This window comes from Ceratotherium simum, chromosome 1 (genome assembly GCF_057802395.1).
Source record: "Ceratotherium simum simum isolate JZ-2026a chromosome 1, ASM5780239v1, whole genome shotgun sequence".
Taxonomy (NCBI): domain Eukaryota; kingdom Metazoa; phylum Chordata; class Mammalia; order Perissodactyla; family Rhinocerotidae; genus Ceratotherium; species Ceratotherium simum.
This window is the reverse complement of record NC_141900.1, coordinates 67,363,797-67,386,308: the sequence shown is the minus strand read 5'-3', so window position 1 is coordinate 67,386,308 and position 22,512 is coordinate 67,363,797. Positions and strand designations below refer to the sequence as shown.

The 22,512-nt window shown below is 42.1% G+C and overlaps 1 protein-coding gene across 1 annotated transcript in view; it reads left to right on the top strand.

The window, feature by feature from the left end:
- Window positions 1-22,512, top strand: part of AOAH (acyloxyacyl hydrolase) — a 188,646-nt gene that overhangs the window by 92,373 nt on the left and 73,761 nt on the right. The window contains exon 12 of the mRNA XM_004418824.3: window positions 15,624-15,715. Within this exon, the coding sequence (XP_004418881.1) occupies window positions 15,624-15,715 (92 nt within the window). The remainder of the gene's footprint in view (window positions 1-15,623; window positions 15,716-22,512) is intronic.

Below are 22,512 nucleotides of genomic sequence, written 5' to 3'. Positions count from 1 at the left end.
ATCAGAGGCTGAAGCATGAAACTTACATGACTAAGGGGGGTGAAGGGAATGCACCAACTCCACCATGGGAGGTTAATCAAGTGTTCCCAGCAGGGCCTCTCAAGAGCCTGGCGAAAACCCCCATTATGGAGAGAGTCAGCTTTGGACACTTGCCCAGCAAGAAGAATCACACCTGATTACACTTCTTTTCCCTCCACTCACCACTCCTACGGGTCAGAAGACTCAGCCATGAATTATTTATTAATTCACTTAAAAATAACAGTAAGAAGCATATTAACATAACATTTTTATAATAAATAAGTTTATTTTTCAAAACAAAAAATTAAATTAGGGGGCCGGCCTGGTGGCGTAGCAATTAAGTTTGCATACTCTGCTTCAGTGGTCCAGGGTTTGCTGGTTCAGATCCCGGGTGCGGACCTATACACCACTTGTCAAGCATGCTGTGGCAGCATCCCATATAAAGTAGACGAAGATGGGCACAAATGTTAGCCCAGGGCCAATCTTCCTCAGCTAAAAGAGGAGGATTGGCATCAGAGGTTAGCTCAGGGCTAATCTTCCTCACAAAAAAAAAAAAATTAAGTTAGAAGAATAGCATTTTTTCCCATTTTTGTGACTCTCCTTGATATCTGGCTAGAAGACAGCTGGATCGCCATATCTGCTTCTGCCTTCAATCTGTTTTGATATCCATGTATGTAGCCTCTTGAAAGCTCCATTGTACTCTCATGAGTGAATTAAAATGAAAAAGGCAGATCAATATTTCATCAAGTATTATGATGAAAATAGTGATCTCATGAACCCTCTGTGAGGATGTCAAAGATCTCCAGGGGTTTCCAGACGATACTTTAAGAACCACTGTCACAGAGTTTTCCCACTGCCTCTAATGCCCAAACTTTGAGGATTTACGAAAGAAAGAAGTGGTTGTAGGGTACTGCAGTGTAGTTTTCAAAATTCTTCACATCTAGAAACGCCAGGGAAGACGTACTCTAAGATAGAGCGTTTTAGGGCAAAATGAGGAAGCCATCAGCATCATATGGGCTTGTCTCTCAACCCACGTATTTCCAGAGCATATTGGAATATGTGAGGTTCCCCAAGAGAGCATCCCCCAAGAACGCTCACTCTGCGGATGTGTGTGTCCTCAGTCTTCACTCTGCCCATAGGTTTCACTGTTTGAGGGCCTTTTAGTGATGTCACTACAAAGGCAAAGAGCCTCCAACCTTTTCGCTAATTCGGCAGGTGGAACCTTTTAAACTGGGTTTCTAGTCAGTGTCAGAGTCAACACTTAGCAGGGACCAGTCAGGCAAATAAAAGCATTCCAACGGAGGGGATTTAATATAGGGGATTGGCTACACTGGTGTTGAATTTAATATAGGGAATGATTACATAGGTATTACAACAAAAAGGGGTGGCTGAAATCATCAGAGATTAATCATCGCAAGAAGCAGCTACTGACTCCAGGGCTAGGGAACAAAAAGGAAGACGAGGTATTACCAGAAGGTGGAGGAAGGGGCACAGACTGTTCTCTGACTGCCAAGGGCACACAGACCAGCTGCTACTGGGACAACTGAAGAGTGCAGGGACACGCTGGAAGTAGCAAAGGAAGCCATAGGCTGCTGCAAGATGCTGACCTAAGCTGGAAGGCAGAAGATGGTTCCTCCTCTCCTCCTCCCGCTTGCCTATCTCGCTCCTGCACCGCCCCTTGGCCCGGAGACGCAGAGGAGTCTGGGAAGTGTAGTTTGCAGCATCCAGCCCCTTACCATAGAGCAGAGAACACAGGACAAGTCTTGGGGCGCAGAGGCACGAGCCTTCAGAACCCTTTCAGACCGAGTCTGGAATCAGTTCGAGCAAGCACTGGGCACCAGAAAGCAGGGATGTCCAAGGTTGAGGAGTGGCGGAAATCATGCGGTGGCTCAAGGCTGAGTGAGTGGCGGGGAGCTGTCAGAGGCAGGCGCTGATTACTCAGCCTCGAGGCCGCGTGGAATCTGAGGCCTCGTTGATTGTCACCATGGCTTAGGCCCATTAGAGCCTCATTTCTTTACGTCCTTATTACCCTGGGACCTACCTCAGCCCCTGAGCCCCTCATTGGCTACCGTTCACCGAACGCCGGATTATTCCCTCCTCAACTGCCTGTAGGAATCCTTCCCAAAATGACCAGCAGAGGGCGAATAACCAGAGACCGTCTTCAAACATGAAACCGCTTGATCTTTCTCTGACTTGTTCAGCAAAGGTTCTGAATTTGGATTCTGTGCCTCTGGCTGTGAAACTAGGGACTACCCACTGGCCACTGGCCCCTGACCCCACCTGTAATCCCTCCACGAACTGATGTTCCACCGGGAGGAACCATAGTGAGACCACCTATTCCAGAGTAAACTTTCAGCTGCGGCCTCACTCAGGGTCTGACAGTGGGGACACGTACTATCAACCAAGACCCTCCAGGAACCCCCAGCGTGTTTGGTGCTGTTCCTTTGCTGCACCAAGTGGTAGATCATATTGTCTGAAAGAGCAGTAGGTGCTATAGAAAAACAAGTATTTATTGTTTCATAATAGGCCATTCTGCCCTTTGCAAGACCACTCAACATTTCTTTGCCTTTGTCTCCCTACAAAGCAGAAAACACTCCTGCAGATACACTACTCCATCCCAACTGTGCCCATCTTGAAGGAATCCACAGTCTTGGGTATCTTTCCTGCAGCCGCCCCTCTCCTCTCCCGATCATGCTATCCTCTAGTAAGGCAGTGTGGCACCCCAGAGGCCTGTTTATGCTAATTAGATTAGGAGTGTGTTCATCTGGAAAGATATTTGTAGTTCAATAAAGAGAGTGTGAAGAATCACCCTCGTGGTTCCACAGAAACAAAGGGTTCTGAGCCTCATTCCACGGGGGCAGAAAGACGTCTCCGCCCTCTCCCTCGTTAAACAAGCTTCGTTTCTCTCCGAGATGTCCTTGGTAGTCGGGTACAAAATGAGCTTCCCATGTCACACAAACCTCAACTTAGAAAGATTTCAAAGAAAGATAAAGAGCAAATCTGAAAACACTTTCATGCTGTCTTTTTTTTTTTCTTTCCAAGGAAAGACAATCACTGCTTGAGTTGTTTTGTTGAAAAAGAAAGGGAGGTAGAGGGATCATCAAGGCCGGCAACAGATGCTGCCCTCCTGCCTGTTCCCCCATCTGTTTAGGAATTATTTCCAAACTATTAAATGCTGCATTTCACTGAACCAGAATTGCATGATGGGTTGCGGATGGAGGGGAGAGGAGGGAGAAGCGACTCTGAAATATAATCTCCCAAATGTTTATTTTGCTAGCAAAGACTGTTGCATGTACTATTATAAAATCTTAGCATGACCCCTGGCAGGCTGTCATCTGTAGAGTAAGTAGGCGCAGATTGAATTTCGTGCTGTGTCAAGGACAAAATGAATCCTTAACCTGGCTGCAGATAATGCATATTCACCAGAGAGCAGAGTGGCTGCAGTCTTTCAAGCCTGTATGTGCTTCATTCGTCTCTTTGAAGTGGTTTCGTAGATCAGGTTTGGCTAGTCTTTATTAGAGCACAGACAGCACAGCAGTATCAGAGCTCTCACCTTGACTCTCACCTACCGGCCCTGTTTTGCGCTCTGGATTTATCAGTGAGCATAAAGCTTCCATTAAGCATAAAGGCTGATTTTCATGGTGCATATAAAATATGGAAATTCTACCTCAGCTAATTTCATGTCAACTCCAGAAATATTTAAGAGTTAGAGTACTTTCTTATTTTTATTTTTTAAGATGAGAAAGGCTCTTGTTTAGTAAAACTGGACAAAATTACATTTTCTGCTCCTCATACATCTTGCAGGCTGGTAGATTAAAGATGCTAAACAGTGAGAAGAGAAGCCTCAATCCTAGTTACTTCTCATTTATTCTGTCAGAAAAAGAGAGTTATGTTCACTGTGGTGAATTCATTCTCTCCAACAGCAATCAGACCACAAGAGACAGAATGATTTTCTGTTCCCTTTCCCTGTTCACGGGTACAAGTCAGAAGGGCTGTTGCCCAGAGTCCTGATCAGTTCAATGCCTTTTTCTTCCTGCTCAAGGTGAGCATCTGGGTCTCTTACCTGCCAGCAAAGTAGGGAACTTTTGCAAGCTCATTCTTCTGAAAACATCAGTGATCTTAGCCCTCACTGCCTTCTGCAAGAATTAAAAAGACAAACACTCGTTGTTATGAAAAACTACAAAAGGAAATTATTTTAAGCTCCGTACTTCTGAAAGGCATTTATAATTACTCAGCCCATGTACCTGCTCTCGCAGCACATTAGAGATTTCCGCATAGGGAGGCAGCGTGAGTCAGTAAACACCTGTGCAATCCAGACTGCTGCTAAGACTGGAGTACAATCTCTTGCCCTCCAGATAATTATATCTACCACTTTGCTTCACTCTCCCTCAAGTTCCTCAGTAGTAAAATGAGACTCATGGGATGAACTCATCACAGAGGAAACATTTAGAATCTCAGATCAGTTGGGATGTGGAAATAGGAAAATCCTAGCATTTAAAAATAATTTTGGATGTTTGGAATTGCTTGCTACACACCATTCATTCATTGGTTTATTCAACCAATTCCCTCCATGCCACTCTTTGGAGGAATGAGTAGCATGGAGATTACCCAGTCCAGCCCTTGCCAAGCACTAGGTCAAGACTGGCTTCTGTATGATTTCCTACTCAAGGCAATGCTGGAGGATTGGTCAGAGGGGTGAGCTGAAATATAAATCCTAGAGGAAAATCAAAGGGAGTATTTTGAAACACAAGATCCAAAGATTCCAGAGGCAGAAATAGAAGACAGCGTCACCGAGCCAAAAACTTAAAGCCTGAATGATAAAAAGCCCAAAAGAAAGTGGATCAGGAAGGAGCAAAGAGGTCATGGTCTCATGCTGGTAACATATTTGAGAGCCAGCAAGAAGGGTGGGTGGGTCAGCCCTTCTTAAAAGACTATTTATTAACTAAGCAATGTATCAGCTCAGCTGCTGTAACAAAGAATCCCAAAAATCAGTGACTTAAGATGGAAATGTGTTTTCCTCTCATATAATAATCCAAAGGGAGGTAGGCCAGGACTTGTGGGACGTTTAGAGCATCCTCAACATGCAGCTTCCACCTCTAGGTCCAAGGTAGCTACTCCCACTCTTGCTACCTCCCATCTCTACAAAAGAAAAAGGGCCAAGTGAGGGCACACACGTCCTTTAGGGGAACTTGACACAGGTGGCACACATCATGCTCTCACATACCCTATCGTCCAGAACCTAGTCACATGGCCACACCAGGCTGCAGCAGAGGCTGGGAAGTGCACTCCCTGGCTGGGCAGTATGTGCCCAAATAACACTGGGGAGTTCTATTATTAAAGAGAGAGCAAATGGATAAGGGTAGACAATTGGAGCTCTAGATGAGAAAAGCAGTCTCTAGCCTCAAGGAGCTTAAAGTCTAATTGGGAAGATAGACAAGTAAACTCGCAATTATTATAATAACCTTAAGTAAATATTACCATGTGTTTACCAAATGCCAGACATTGTACTTAGCGTTATCTCATTTAATACTGAAGTGACCCTATTGTTGTGTGTATTTTACAGATAAAGAAAAGGAGACTTAGAGAGGTTAGCCAGCTTACCCAAGATAATGCAGTTAAACATGGAACCCAGATAATAGCTGAGTCTGTCAGACCCTAGAGCAAAAGTCAGCAAACTATGGCCCTTGGGCCAAATGTGGCCCTCCACCTCTTTTTGTAAATAAAGTGTTAATAGAACACAGCATGCCTGTTCATTTACACATTGTCAATGGCTACTTTTCCAATGGCAGAACTGAGTAGTCACGACAGAGACCAAATGGCCTGCAAAGCCTAAAACATTTACTGTCTGGCCCTCTACAGAAAAAGTTTGCCTGCTCTGCCCTGATGCTAGCATGTTAGGTGCAATTAGCTAAGCATGCGCAAAGTGTGTGGAAAGCCGGAGGAGGGCGCCTCACAGGGGAGGGCCAGGGCAGTCAAGGAAGTTGAGAGTCAGCTAATGCTTGACCAATCAGTAGCAATTGATCAGTAAAGACAGTGGAGTAGGAGGAGGAGCTTGTGATGAGGCCTGGAGGTCTGAGGGGCCTGCAGGTGGTTGAGAGAGGTGGGAGAGGTGGGGCTGTGAGAACAGGCTGGGGCCAAGGGTGGTGCCATGTGGAGGATGACACTGAATAGCTACAGTAGCCTGTAGAGCAGCATTTCCCAAATCTGACCGTTCACTGCAGCCATCTAGGGCACTTATTAAAAACAAGGATTCTAGAGCCCCACCACAAACCTATCCAGACAGGATCCATATTGTAAAGAAGTTCCTGAGATTCACTGCTGAAGATGGTGGGGGAAGAGTGAGGAGGCAGGGACCCTGGTCAGAGGCTGCGGCAGAAACCCAAGGCCATCGTACGTGCAAGCTGGAAGGATAGAAGCAGCAGGGCTTGTGACAGCGTCTTGGTATAAGATGAAAGAGGGGAGAGGAAGAAAATGAGATCATTTTTTATGAGCAAAATAGTGGGGAGTGCGAGCGCCCTTTGGGCCTGGTCATTGGGTGCCCCAGTGACGGCTGCCCCTGTTCTCACCTCTGTAGCTTGACTGTGGACTTTGAGCTTCTTCCAGTCTAGCACTGGATGTTACCTCTCAAAAAAGGAAAACTACCCCACCCTCGACAAATGGCAGTCTGGCTGCTTCAGAAATGACCAAACTTTTACAAAATCCAAGGAAGGTGTCCAAAGGATGGACATCTATGGTATATATCCCTCTTTGCCCCTCTCTAGACCTTAGAGGAGTTATTTTTTCTGTTTGTGAAAGAATTTGTTTCACTAGCCCCATGAAAGAATTGACTTGTGATTATCTTTGTGTAAAAGCATAACATTTTAAACTCTTGTTTTCTCGCTTTTATGAATTTGGATATGGTTCTCCGATCACTCTGGAAATAATGATGGATGAAATTGAATTCTATAGAAAAGGTCCCACTGCACAACGGATTTTCATTTGGTATGGAGTAGTTAGGTAAATGCATCCCTCGACTCACTCATTGAATAAATAAATCATGGGGTTACAGCTTAACTAATAAATAATAGACAAGGGGAAAGGAAGAGAATAAGAGGAGCTGACAAGGTACAAAAATAAAAATAAAAAGAGCTATATTCAGGCAAAGTGATGAAAGATTGTTGCCTTCTATTCTGTCCTCTTTATATTTGCTGGTCATATTTTGCTAGAATTCTTGATTTGACTACTTTCTCACTGCCCTATAAGTTTTTGGATGGCATAGGGTCAAAGATGAAATGCTATACCTTTTCCCTGAAACTTACTTATTTAGCTCAAGTTGAAGTTTAAATGTGCTTTGAATGGGCATCATCCCAGGAGCTAAGCAGTTATTGTTACTGGTCTACTTGTATGCAGTATTTTTTAAGCTGCTGAATTTGGGGGTAATTTGTTACATAGCAATAGATAACTGGCATACTTGGTGTTTGGGGGTTTGTTGAGAGGGGAGTTTGTGATCTTCCTTGTACATAATATGATGGATTTGGCCTTGGGGCTTTGCGTATGGCATTGCCAATGCTTAAACTCTTTTTCCCCCACCCCTTTTGATCTGGGTCCCTCTTACTAACCTTACAGGACTCATATTGGGTAACATTTCTTTCCATATTCCTTCCCCAAACCCCCACATGTGGGATAGGTGTCCTTTCTCTTACCCTGGACTTCCCTTTCAATACCACTAACAGCTAATTTTTATTGAGCACTTACAACTCTAAACTTTATGAATGGATTATCTTTTTTAATCCTCTCAACCACCCAATGAGATAGGTGCTGTTATTAGTCCATTTTATAGACAAAGAAACTGAAACACAGAGGAGTTAAGGAAAGCCTTCAAGGTCACCCAGCTGGGAAGTGTTTATTTTCTGTGCCCCTCTAGACTGTGAAAATCCTTCCAGAAAGAAGGAACTCATGAGCTCCTAGTACAATGGTCAACAGAGTGTCCAGGACATGCTGGCACTTGATGTGTTTCTTTCTGTCTCTGTGTGTGTCTCTCTCCACATGTTTAATGAATTATAGGGCCCCAGGGAGCTCAATAGGATCCTCATCCCACTGCACATAGGATTCTAAAGTTCACTAATCAAACTCAGATTTAAATTACATTCTTGAAGTTATCTATATCAAAGCATTCGCTTGTGCGAACAGTGCTGCCTGATTTGGTTAAGCCTGAGATTACAGAGACAGAAAACAGATGATACATTCTCTCCCCATTCTCCCAGAACTTCATCTGCTGGGCCCTACTGGAAGATAAACCTCCAGGTCAGCAGCGTGTGTTGTTCTCTGTGGCTGCCTTTCCCCAGCGTGTGTCAGCCAGAGCAGGCCCTGGGAATATGTGAGTGGAGTGTGTACATAGGTGTCTGTGTAGGGTCACATATCATTTCAGTATTTATCCCAAAAATACTCATTCTGCACTCTTCATAAGTTATGCATGGCTTCCATAGAGAAACAGAGGAGGAAAAGATGGTAGCAACCCCTGAGTTATCTGTGGATTTCTGAACTTTTTACCCAAAGCAGTGTCTGAGAGACCATTGTCTTAGCAGGTAACCAGGAAGCCTCATTTTCAACAACTAGCAAACCCAGCTTAGCCAATTTTGTGATTCCATGAGATTTGACAGCTTCAGGGAAAAGCAAGGACCAGATACAAGTGGGCTATTAAAAGCTGAGGTTCTTGAGGATCCCTGCTGCCTCCAAGCCTCTCCCTTCCTAGTTCCACAAGATCCTGGGTTCAAATCCCAGCCCCACTATTTACCAGCTCTGTGACTTTGACAAGTCATGCAAACTCCCTCTGAGTTCTTTTCACCATGGTTTTCCTGGGCCCTGCACTGCCCAGGGTAAGGGATTCTTCCACAAACAGAAAATACAGAAATCCTCCGCAGACCAGAACGAGTGACAGGAGGTGTCATCATAAAAAGGGCTTTTGCAATACCCCTCATTATGTTGAGGCATGGTCATTTAATGTACTGCTGTTCATCCTAAGCCTGGGTACTTGTTCTTTTTTGGAAGTAATATTCAGCATCTGATACATGGCAGTTGCTCAAAAAGTGTTTGTGGAAGAAAGTGAGGAAGGAAGAGAGGGAGAAAGACTAATCCTTGCCTCACAGAGTTGTTGAGTGAAGTTAAACAGTTTGTGTAAGTTTCCTGTCCCAGTGGCTGGCACATAAGGGGAATTCAATATTAGTTCCCTCCCCTACTCTGACTTAAAATGCAAAAGTTTCTGGGAAACATAGCACATTCAAGCCTCGTGAATGGGTATACCTTCGTGTATAGGATTTTTTCACATATCAAAACCTAAAGAAATGGGACCAGAGCAAGAAAGTTTGTGTGAGGGTCAAGGACGGCTCTTAAAGTTTCATAATTTGATATTACCATAAGAAAAGGCGCTAAGGGAGTGGGGAGTGGGGGGTTGAGACGCAGGGTGGCCTGAGAAGGCAGGAGGCAGTCTGGTGGCACTGTGGGATTGACAGAAGTAAAGCAAGAGGAAAGGCTCCCCTACGCCACCTGCAGGACGGGTGGAATAGTGGCAGATCTGCAGGACTGGGAGACCTGTGGTCCCAATGCTAAACAGACAGCCATTGTCTCCGATTCCCTGACCTTGAGACTCTTGCTCCATTATCCAAAAACAACCTAGAAGCTCTTTTCTTCTTTGGGTAAACAACAAAACCTGTCTGCTTTGAGAGTTTAGTTCCTAGGAAATAAATACAACAAGACGTTTAACTGATGATGATATTTTTCATATTTTTTCCAACAGCAGTTAGCTGCAGATTCCTCCAGGTTCCTTTGTACTATATGAAAATAATCAATTTAGGTCTAACCCAGTTAAGAGCATTGGAAAAGGGAATACTCTGTGCACATTGTCCACAGCGTTGCTGGATGCGGAAGACTCAAATGTAAACAGTGAAACAAAGGCACCAAGAATATTCCCTTTGTCATTGGAAGACTGGCAGAACCAGAAGAATGTGTGATGGATGTCTGTCTTTGTCTTTGTCTTTTACTCTCTTTGTCTCACTTAAGAAAGCTTTAAGAAACTCAAATATGAGTTGCTTGTTGAAGCTAGGGCTTAAAATATTCCCAAATCCTTAGTATCATATTTACTAAATAGTCATTAAAAATGAGAACCACTGGGGTTTCTCAGTGTGTGGAAATACACACAATGCACATACACACATACACAAAATAATGTTAAATTAAAACGTTACACAAAAATAGTGTACACATGCCCATCATAACATAAAAACACATATAGGGGCCAGCCCGGTGGCGCAAGCGGTTAAGTGCGCGTGCTTCGCTGCGGTGGCCCCGGCGTTCGCTGGTTCAGATCCTGGGCGCGCACTGACGCACCGCTTGGCAACCCATGCTGTGGCGGCATCCCATATAAAGTGGAGGAAGAGGGGCACAGAAGTTAGCCCAGGGCCAGTCTTCCTCAGCAAAAAAAGAGGAGGATTGGCAGATGTTAGCACAGGGCTAACCTTTCTCACAAAAAAAAAAAAAAAAAAAAAACACATAGATAGTATTGATAAAATCAGAAGAAAATTTGAAGCAATATTTGACTTACTACTCATTGAGTTTCTGGAGCTGTCTACAAATTTGGAAAATTTTTCTTGGTGAATATTAAGTCTTTCCACATATGTACATTTAAGGTACATTTAAGATAAGTTTCCTGAGAATATAAATGCTCAAGAGGAATAAGCAGGAGTTGATGAGGGAGATCTTAATTTGCATTTTTCCTGCCTTAAATGCCTGAAATATCTTGGGTATAATGTTGCATGAATAAGGCTTTTAGTGTTTAATGTGATATGACTTAAACATTCTCTTTTTGCTCGGGTCTATAAAACATTTGCTATTAATGGCTGGTACTTCTCATTTTTATCTACCAAATTTACTAAGGAAGAAAAAATATGTCAAGGCTTCCAGTTATCTGCTCAAATCTTTTCTCTGATCTGGCAATAAACTTCACTCCTCTTAAACCTGGGACAATCTACTTAGAAAGGGACACTAGCTGATCTGTCCTAAACAAGATTACATTACATAGTGTGGGGCTTCTACGTGTCAACCTGCTTCTCTTTCTGTCTTTTGATCCTCCCAATAGTTTTGTAGAAGTAGATAGGGGAATATTCTACAGCCATCAGAGATACTGAAATTGAGACACTGGTAAAGCTACATCTTCCCTGATTTTGCACAGCCAGGAGTAGTAAAACCTCGCCACAACACCATAAATGGAGTCTAAAACATTTAACCAGGAAACACAGATACGCGTTATTTCAAGGTTAATCAAATAACCAGGGTAAACCTATGCAGCTGACCTTCCTGGCCCTTCCAGGGCTCCAGCTGTGGGATACAGACCCACCCTGGTCCAGCTGTGATTCAGCACCAGCTTAAATCCTAATAAGGATGATTCCAGGGCCGGTTGGGGCTTCTTGGAGAGCAGCAAGGAGTCCAGGATTCTCCCAGATAGTTGACACCCATTTCTTTAGGTTGATCCAGAGAGACTGAGCTGGGAGGACGCTGGGGACATGGAGACCCCACTTCCCAACACAGAGTTGCTGGCCATTTTCTCAACTGTCCTATCCCCCCCTCAATATCTCCTTTTCCCCCATCCAGGAGATAAGAATTTTATCACCCTCCCCTGATTGAGAATGGGGGCTGGATGGAGTATCTAATGTGTGATATCCAAACCATGGAGTTGTACTGTGTTTGTAGAGCCACAAGCAGAAGTCAGGTCTCCTGATTCCTAGAGCAAAGCCTTTTCCCTACTTTGCTGGCACACTTCAGAACAAGCATCCCCTCCGTTATTATTCCAGGCTGCAGCAAGCATCAGACACACTTCCTATGCCAGCAGAATTCTTGTCTAACTCCTTCCTGTGAAAGGGAGAGCAGGCCCATCAGAATCAAAAACCTAGTCCCATACCCAGTTTCCCAAATCTGGGGTCATCATTGTGCGGATGACTGAGAAAAAGGTGAGAGATTGGTGTGGGGGAGTGTTGTATCGCTCTTAATTTTTAACATGTTTTACAGGTTGCTGACTTACTTAATACAGCTCATAAATTCTGCCTAGATCTCACAAGCCACTTGCTTACTCACTATCTTGGCTTAACATATCTTATAAGTTTCATCCATTCTATTTGTTTTTCTTGTCTTCTCTAGCAGAATTGAATATTTTCAAATCCTACAGCAAACACACATAAGCAGAAAGACCTAGTGAAAAAAATAAGATAAAAAACAGAGAAAACATTTGATTTATAGTGGCAGGAGAAATAGAAATCAAAATAGAGAGTAGCTGAGTCACAGTAATGGCAGAGTTTTGAGCAGAAATGAGCGGGTGCCTCCTGCTAAGGGGTGACAAGTACCAGTCACTGGAACTGAATGGTCCTCTGAGACCTATTGGGAGCCTCCTCTCCATGAGTTTGTTTCTACTCCTTTGTATTAATTATAAATCGTAATTAATACAGCCGTCTCCAAGAAGCCATCCTTCCTGACCACCCTCCTCCCACTTCCAGCCCTCACTGTGCTGGAAATCACACTTGGGATAAGAATAAGGATAAGGACCTTGGGATTTGCATGTGGAGGAGGAGGTGATTGAGAAAGGGGGAGTGGAGGAAGCTCGCAGAGCCGTGGAAAATAGTGCAAGGCACCACAGGATAACTGCTATGTGTGAACATATTTGTTTGCGATATGACTTGTTTTGAGAAGTACATCAACATAGCAGAAGTGTTCATATCTTGGCCTCCTGAATAAAAAGAACTACAAGCAAATTGTCCAATTCAGGCCTTGTCATAGATTCCTAGGGCTGCCATAACAACGTACCACAAACTGGGTGGCTTAAAACAACAGAAATTGGTTGTCTCACAGTTCTGGAAGATAAAAGTCCAAGATCAAGATGTCGGCAGAATGGTTCCTCTTGAGGGATCTGAGAGATAATCTGTTCCATGCGTTTCTTCTAGCTTCTGGTGACCACTGGAAATCCTTGGTGTTCCTTGGTTTGTAGAAGCATCTCTCCAATCTCTGCCTCTATTATCACGTGACCTTCCCCCTGTGTCTGTGTTTCTGCTTCTCTCCTTCCTCTTCTTATAAGGACCCCAATCATATTGGCTTAGGGACCCACGCTACTCCAGTATGACCTCATCTTAACTAATTACACCTGCCATGACCCTACTACAGATAAGGTCACATTCTGAGGTGCTGAGAGTTAGGCCTTCAACATAGCTTTTTGGGTACACAATTCAACCAGTAATAGTCCACAGTTGAGAAATATAAATTTTATTTTATTTATTTTGAGTACTCATTCTCTATCACTCTGATAGTAGGAAGATTACTTGAGTTTTGAATTTTTCCAAGCTTAGAGAATCATGGCAGATTCCATTATAAACATATGACACACAGTGTTAACAGTGCTTATCTAACAGCAGTTATCTCTTGAGGGGAGGTGATGGGGGACTTTCATTTCAACATGTAAATCAATATAATGTTTGAATTTTTGTAACAAACATGTATGGCTTTGTAGTCAGAAAGGAAACAAAAAGATATATTTTCAAGTGGTTAGTGAGAGAAAAGTGTGGCTTTTCCTTCCTTCACAGCCTCTGGAGTCAGATTCTCTTTAGGAGACAGGGCGAGGATCATCGTGGGTGACAAAGCGAGCAGGGGGCAGGGCCGTATGCCATTTGTAAAATCATACTCAATGCTACAATTGCTTTGATGTGATTTATCTTTAGACATTTTTTACCTTTAATTTATTTTTTTAAGATAACATTAAAGGAGAACTCAAGGTTTTCATGTTCATCCAAAGGGGGCGTGGGTTGTCAATGTTGAGAAACACAGGGACACATGGAAGAGATCACACTACACACCTGAGAGAAACTGCCCCCTGCAGCCAAGCATTGAGGTTTCCTGTCAGCCAAGGCAAAAAGGGAACATTGGCTTTCAGAGTTTTTATCCAAACAAGGATTCTCAGGTAAAATACAGGATACCCAGTTAAATTAGAATTTCAGATAAACAATGAGTAATTTTTTTAGTGTAAGTATGTCCCACACAATGTACACAATAACTAAAAATTATTCCTTGTGTACCTGAAATTCATTTTCTTTTTTTTTGTGTGTGAGGAAGATCAGCCCTGAGCTAACGTCTATTGCCAATCCTCCTCCTTTTTTTCCCCCAAAGCCCCAGTAGATAGTTGTATGTCATAGTTGCACATCCTTCTAGTTGCTGTATGTGAGATGCCGCCTCAGCATGGCTGGAGAAGCGGTGTGTCGGTGTGCTCCAGGGATCCGAACCAGGGCCGCCAGTAGCAGAGCGTGCGCACTTAACCGCTAAGCCACGGGGCCGGCCCCATCATATTTATTTTTTTAATTGTGGTAAAATACACATAACAGAAAATTTACCACCTTGCCCATTTTTAAATGTATAGTTCAGTAGTGTTAAGTATATTCACATTGTTGTTCAAGCAATCTCCAGAACTTTTTCATCTTGCAAAACTGAATCCCTATACCCACTAAACAGCGATTCCCCATTCCTCTCTCCCCCCAGCCCCTGGGAACCACTTTTATACTTCCTGTTTCTATGAGTTTGTCAACTCTACTCATATAAGTGAAATCATACAGTATTTATCTTTATTGTGACTGGCTTATTTCACTTATCATCATGTCCTTTATCCATGTTGTATCATGTATCATAATTTCCTTCCTTTTTAAGGCTGAATAATATTCCATTGTACGTATATACCACGTTTTGTTTATTAAAACTCAAATTTATCTGCGTATCCTGTATTTTTATTTGCTAAATATGGCAGCCATTTTCCAAACACATTAGTCTAGATAAGCTTTATCTAGAAATTAGACCAGAGGAGGGGTTTATCCCAGAGGTCATTTATAAAAGGAACAATAAGGGGACATAGGTGGCAACATTTTTCTTTCGTGATTTTGCACAAGCCATAGTAATGTGGTTCAGATGAATCCTAATTTTGTCAACACTTCATGTCAGCAGCTCTTGAACTAGAGTCTGTGCAAGAGTTGCAGGGGGTCTGTGAACCCCTTGAAATCATAGGCCATTTTTGAGTATATGTGCGTTATTGTGAGGGGACAAACCATAATTAGATTTTCAAAGGTGTCTGAGACCCCTAAGGAGGTCAGGAGGCGCCACCTTATTGACTAAGGGCAAGGCTTTGAATTCAGGCAAGACATTTTTGCTGAAGGCTTGGCCATTATTACTTTTAAAGCAATTGATTTCATGAACACCTAAACTAAAATATGGAGAAAATCTCAGCAAATTTAAAAGAGTGGAAAGTTTACCAGTCTACTGAAGCATCCCTTTCAATGAAGGATGACTATGGGCTGCCATGCATTCTGCCTCTTTCACAAAAGCTGAATGGAAGCCAGTTCACGAGTGATGCTGATCTTTGCGAATTTTCTGACGATGGTGAAAGTTAAGAGGCATATGCTTTAAATGCCAAAAGCCTTTTAAGAAAGAGATTAAGAGAGAGGATGAGAGAGACAGACAGACAGATAGAGAACAATACCTAAGCAATGGATAATCTTATTACCTGTAGAAAACAAATGACCATTTTGATAATTACCACTTTATTTTTTCTTTAGAAATCCTTCTTGAATTTACCAACAGCTATTACTGATGAGCTCGACTGGCCCCAACTCTCTGGCGTTACTGGATTTCTGAACTCCACTAATGGGTATGTATGTTTGCACATCCTCAAACGTTTCAATATATCTGTGTAAGGAAAGAACAGGAGATGGGGCTTGCTCCCAAGATGTTGAAATGAGAATTATTAGGAATTGCTTATAGAACATGAATGACATGCAACAAACTCACTACTGATATAGAGTCTATCACGCAGCAGGATGTAATGCAAACTGTATTTTATCAGTGCTGGCAAGGAGGGAGTATTCTTGCTGCAGGACCTCTAGAGTTGACATCTGATAGAAAATACTCAAACACATCGCTGAATTTTTCTGATTCAAGTGACAAAGAAGTTTAGTAATTATTTACTCTCAGAAAGTAATATTTATAAAGGTAATAGCTAAAATTAATAGGCAGTCTCAAGGTCCTGCAATCATTCTGGTTTTAATGCCCAGGATTTGAAGGCAGAGACAACGCATGGCGAGTCTGAGTGACACACAAACCCAATTTGCTGTGTGTGATCGGTTGTTGACTCAGGGCCTGGGAACAGCCATTTCTAGTTTTAGCACCTCATATTTTTAATTTGATGGAGGACATTGCATACCATGAATAATTTATTTGATTATCATCTTTACTCCTTCATTTAAAAAGTACTTATTGAATACTTACTACCTAATCAAGCAAAGATGCTATAGATGCTATAGATTTAAATAAGGCTTGTCCCATCTCTGCAGTCAGTTACAACCAAGTAGGGCAGATGAGACAAATGTACAAATAATGGTAATATAAGATAGATGTGCCAAAACACAACTCTCAATCCAGAGCTACAGGGTTCATTGGAGGAAGAATTCATGGAAATGATCAACAGCCAGCTCCTTTTGGAGTGTTAGGCAAGAGGCCCAAACTCTAAAGATTTAGGAGATTGGGATGATTAAAGAGGTAGAGAAGAAGCTTGGAAAAATAACCAACTTTCAGGAAATCGTACTCATGTTTATGCAGGAATCATTTGTGACTATAAGGAGATGCGTTTTCAAGTTTAGGTGTAGATTTTCAAGTTTAATCGTGTAAAAAATATTAGGCTAATCCTGTCAGTGTAATAATACTAACAGTATCAATAATAGAGATAGTGAGAGGTCACCTTCATGAGGCATTTACTTAATGCCAAGCACTGTACCAAGTGTTATATATACCGATTTCTCATTTCATCTCTTTGTGAGGTAGGTGATATTATCTTCTGCATTTCGCAGTTGAGAAATCTAAGGATTAAGTAGATGGTTAAGAAACTTGACCAAAGCCACACATTAATAAAAAGTGGTGGGATCGGTCAACATGGAACCTTGTGTCATAATGTACCAGAGAGTAATTTGGTGAGCAAGGGCCCTCCTGGCCCAGGACTCCCAATCTTTACCTGCTGTTTTTATTCTACCTGCAGTAACATGGCTCCCTTTAGCCATTGTCCCTTTGTTTGCGAGCATAACTATGGGATGGGGAAATGATTAAGAACCAAAGAAGCCCTCCCCATGTGGAAATGTGGCATATATTGTTTCAGATGTCAATCATGTGCCTGTTATTCTTTCCTACAGTCCCTAAACTTCCAGCGGTCGGGGGCCTCTTGAGCCCCCTCCTCAGCCCCTCTTTCCTCAGCTACAGTTGCTATTGTCTTTGTCACCTGGACCACGTCCAGAGATAGCCTGGCTAAAGCAGCCTTCCAGAAGGGAGAGTCTTGTTTATCTTCCCACTGTCAACATTGGAATTGAGAAAATAATATTTAAGTGTTCTCCACCCAGTCCAGCTATCTGCATATAAAAATACCTGGAAATTTCTCTAAATCCAGGCTTTTATGACAATAACAAAAAGAATTAGTTATGAATCAGAAATGGATACAGTCTATTGTACTTTTTAATGGAAGCTTAGCTTACATATGAACCCTATAAAACTCGGCTACCTTTTGACCTAAAGCCTCACGAAGTTGCCATGGAGAAAACACCAGTCTGATGTTTAAAATGAATGGCCAAATAGTTTAAATCGTCACTGGAGTCACACAAAGAATGAGAGAGGAGCCCATCCACCAGGCCCAGATAAACTGGTGAAAACTGGTTTCCTCGTCTCTTTCCACTTATAGCTCACACTCACCAATAGTTGTCTCACATCTCCTAAAGCTAAAACTGGAGTTTGCCGAAAACTCCACCCAAACTTGGCTCCTACTCCCAGGCAGACTCTGTTCATTTGTTTTTAGTTTATTTTTGTTGGGAGGTGACAGGAGAAGCCAGTGTTCCTCTTCCTTTCTGCATCTGTTCTGTCCTCAGACCAGGGGGTTACTCTCTCTCTTGTCGATGTGAAATCCCACTAGCCCTCCCATCCTATAGCAGTTTCCACCCATCTTCCTATCAGAGCCCAGCAGGCAGACAGATCTGCCTTAGAAGAAAGGCAGTGCGGTGAAAGGAAAAGGAAAAGTTGCAAGTCGTCTCACGTGGTTAATAACTCTTAGAGGGCTATGCAGAGAGATTCTGACATAGGAATCTATGGTTTCTGTCTAAGGAGGTGCACACCACAGCTGGCCATGCACCTGCCCTGCAGGGGCTTCTCTCTCTTTGCATCTAGTTGTGTCTCTTGGAGTGCTCTTTTTGCCACCTGTTTCTGTGTACTGTGCCTGTGTTCTCTGCCACTCAGCTGGAATGGGAGGAATATATTCAACTCCTTTTGAGAGAAAGGGAAATTCCCTGTCTGGAATCTGAGTTGCAATGGATTCACCCATTAAGCAGGAACATAGCAGCATGACACTCCCTGTGTGTCACAATTCAGTATGTTCCTCACAGCAGTAGCTCCTGTTAAACTATCTCATGTTCTCACATAAACTATACCTGCAGATAATCGAGGCTAGGCCAATCTCTTCCTTAAAAGAATAAAGAGTTATAAAGTGTGAAAAAAATATTAATGAGAGATTAGCATACGATGGAGGTCCTCTTCTGGTGGAATCAGAAGAAAGAAAAGAATATTGACCTAGAAGCAGCATTTGTGAGCGATGTGGGCACCTTCCACCAGCATTTTGAACAAGTGTCCCTTTGAGTCCAAATGCTTATCAACATGGGACAGAATTTATGGATTTCTCTATTCAACTGAATCTCTAGAATGTGTTTCCTATTATCTGTGATCAGCCTCATACTTTGGATATTAACAATGTTCTTCAGAAAATGTACCTTTGAAAGCAAAAAGATGCGGTTCAGGAGAGAAGATGGTTGCTTTCCTCTCTTTCTTCCATTATACACTTCACTCCCTCAAAATTTAGTCGCTCCTTTATGAGATGAATGTAACTCTAACTGAAATTATGTGCATGCATTACAAGACAAACAGAACCACTTAGATTTACAAATCTTTATGTCCTTCATTTGAGTTGACATTAACAAAATCTGTTCTCTTGACTTTCGGGCTTCAGAAAATTCAAAAAGCAATATCCCTTAAAACTCAGAAAGCAATTGAGTAGGTCCAAGGCAAAAAGGAAAAACGTCTGTGGGGTTGGTAGCTTAGGAGCTGGGAGCCTGGCAATAGGGAAAACTATAACTGTAAGTGGAAAGAAAAAAGTATTTTTAAAAGATTAAAAATAGTACTTCATGTTTAGATCACCTTCAACAGCAATCAATGGAACAGGAAAATCCTGTTTCAGTTAAAGAAGCCAAGACCCAGTAACACATGTAGAAGGATGGGAAACAATACAAAACTTCAGGAAGGAATGACTTCTTGTTTAAAACCAATATCTAAAATTCCAGAGCCCCGTGAGTCAGTGTGGTGGAGTAGGAGGAAGACTGTGTTTGCAGGTACAAGTGTTCTGTTTGTCTGTGAGGCTCGGTGGGACATTTAGCATCCCAGGACCTCATGTATATGATGAAGTTGAGTGGCACCAGGTGATCTCTGAAGTGCTCTCTAATGTTCAAGTTTAGTGGTTATAGGGTGACATGATGTTTAAAGTCCACATCCTGCTTTGTGATGTTGCTTGATTTAGAAGCACTGAAGGAAACTGTTGGGGAGAGAGGCTCCTGCTTCTCCCCACCAAACATGCTTTTCTCCATCTCTTAACTAACTGTACTTTGAGACAAGACACGGCTAATTTTATGGGTCAGAGCCTGAAATGTTGTAGGAACCACGTTTCACCAGGGCCAGGGTTATAGTGCAATGAAGGTCGAGCTCATGCATAGTAAGCCCTGCATTGTGTGATATGGGTGCCTGACCAGCCATTAATTAAAATGGTACTCCAGTATTGTCCTTTGTGTGTACTGTTTCCTCCAAGAAAACCCCTGAGAAGGAAACAGGTGACTCCAAATCCTTAACAAAAATAACCACGTGAACCCAACCACATCTAACCTGAGCCTTTATGGTTGTCAAATTCCCTTCTTCTGAAAGTGGGGCCAAGAGTCGGTCCAGTCAGTGGAGTTCTGCAGGCTGGAGCTAAAAGATAGAGAGCTTCTTCAAAGCTGGGGGGCTGGGAGGAAAAACAGGACATCAATTAGAGCTTTAAAAAAAAGATAAGTAAGAAGCTGAAGTTATCCACAAAAGGTCATGAAAGCCAAAAGAACCAAAAACAATTATCAACATTACCATATTGAGCTGGAGAGATAAGAGTGAGAGCAGGTCAACATAAATGGGCATAAACTAGATGGAATTTTCTAGAGTAAATGTTGCTCCCTGTGCATCTGGCTTAAATTTGCTATATTGGACAGGAGACATAGCAAATGCTCAGAAAGGAATAAATGAAGCCATTGTTATAAGTGGCACAGTCATGCTCTTCAAGGACATTTAAACACACGTCTTTGGTGAGAAGTGTCCTAGAATCCCAGTTTTAAAGGTTATCTGTCCTCTCCCACCCAATAGACATTATACGAGAGAACAATTTTGAAAAGCAGTGTATAACTCCAAACCATGTCACCTGGGGCATTAAAAACAGAAAATTGAAGAGAAAGGATTTGCAGCTAAGATTTGCTAACCTAATTTCATGTTTTAAAAAAAAGACATGTAAGTACTAAACACTAATGGGCTTAATAACCTTATTAAATCCATTATTCAAAAATTACATGTGATATAATTGCAAATGATTAGCCATCTTATAATTATACCTTGCAGGGCAAATAATTATCCAGAGAGCTGGTCACTTGAAGGTGGGTGAGGCTGATTGGAGTGGTGTATAGTCCATAGCACCAGTTCTCCAAGTGGGGTCCATGGACCCCTGGGCAGAGGTGTCTAAGATGCTTTCCAGGGGTCCACAAGGTAAAAACTATTTTCACAACCATACAAAAACAGAATTTGCCTTTTGCACTGTGTAGCCATTTTTACTGATGGTGCAAAAACAATGGTGGGTAAAACTGCTGACATTTGAGCATGAATCAAAGCAGTGGCACCAATCTATATTGGCAGTCACTGTGGTCTTTGCCTCCACACACTCCTGATTTTAAAAAAAAGAGGGAATAGCTTTTCTTTAAAATGTTGCCTATGAACAGAAAAAATTATTAATTTTGTTAAATTAAATACATGATTTTTAAATAATTTCATCTGATGAAATGGGAGGTATGCATAAAGCACTTTTGCTGCATAACAAGATGTGATGGTTGTGTAGGAGAGGAAGAAAATTCCTCTACCCACTCTAGGTCCTTCTGGCTGGGCTACAAATTAAATTTACATGAGACAGAATAACAGGAGTAAATCAAACAAAGCTTTATAACATGTATACATGGGAGACACTCAGGAAAACTGAGCAACTCATCAAAATGGCCGAGCTGCCAGTTTAAATATCATCTTCAGCTAAAGACAAAGGAGGATGTTGGAGGCAGTGGTTTGGGACTTCAAGGGGGAGGAAGGCAATTTACATGGAGATGGAAATGTAAATGGGCCAACTACAGACAATGTGACCTGAGAGACATGTTTTACATTACATTACAGTTATCTTATGGTATTAGCTCCTTCCTGGAACAGGCCTTCCTATTTTAAATTCTTTTAGGCAGTTGTGGGGGAGGTCAAAGTTTCTTTCAGAGTCTTTTGGTCTTAAAAATAATCAAGCCAAAGAGACACATTTTGGGGTGGCCAATTCTGATCCCCCACAGTCCTGCCTTTGAAACTTTAAGAAGTTTCACAGCCCTTTGAAACTTTAAGAAGTTTCATAGTCCAGAAGCTGAGTTGGTAGATTGTTTAATCTCGCTGAACACATTTCTTTGTCCTGATAATAGATCAGTCCAGTTAAATTCATTTTAGAAGGCGGTGATGCAGGTGAGCTCCCAAAGTTAGGCCTATATTGTGGAAGCAAGCAATTAGGTATTTAATGAGAAGGATTTCTATGGAAACAAAAAGAGAAACAAGGTTAATGGTTGAAGCAAATTATAAACCAGTTTCTGAGTCCAGGGAACAGCCAATCAAGAAGATTTCTAGATGTCAGGGTCAAAGCATCTTTTGCAGCTTAAAATGTCCCTGACGATGTCATTGAGTGTTCAGGTATCCTTTTGAGTGGCTTATATAGCAAGAGGCGTGTTATTGTGGTAATCTTTACAAAGTTTATATCAAGTTATCCAACTTCAGTTTACAGGGCTTCAGGAACAAGGGTGATTACAATTCTCAGTGATTTCAAATAAAAATGATGGAAAATATTGAAACCATTAGTTTGGAGATTTGTAAACAGATGTTTCAGGAGACTAGAAGAATTCAGGATCCAGTCTAGTTTATAGGTAGAAAACAAAATCCTCAAAGACAATTAACAGAACTAGGATCTAATATCCACAAATGTGTACTACAGTTTTTACTGAAACATAATTTTTCTCTCTAAAATAACCCTCATTTTTACCAAAGACAGCCAAATTAAGACTAACTGAGGGC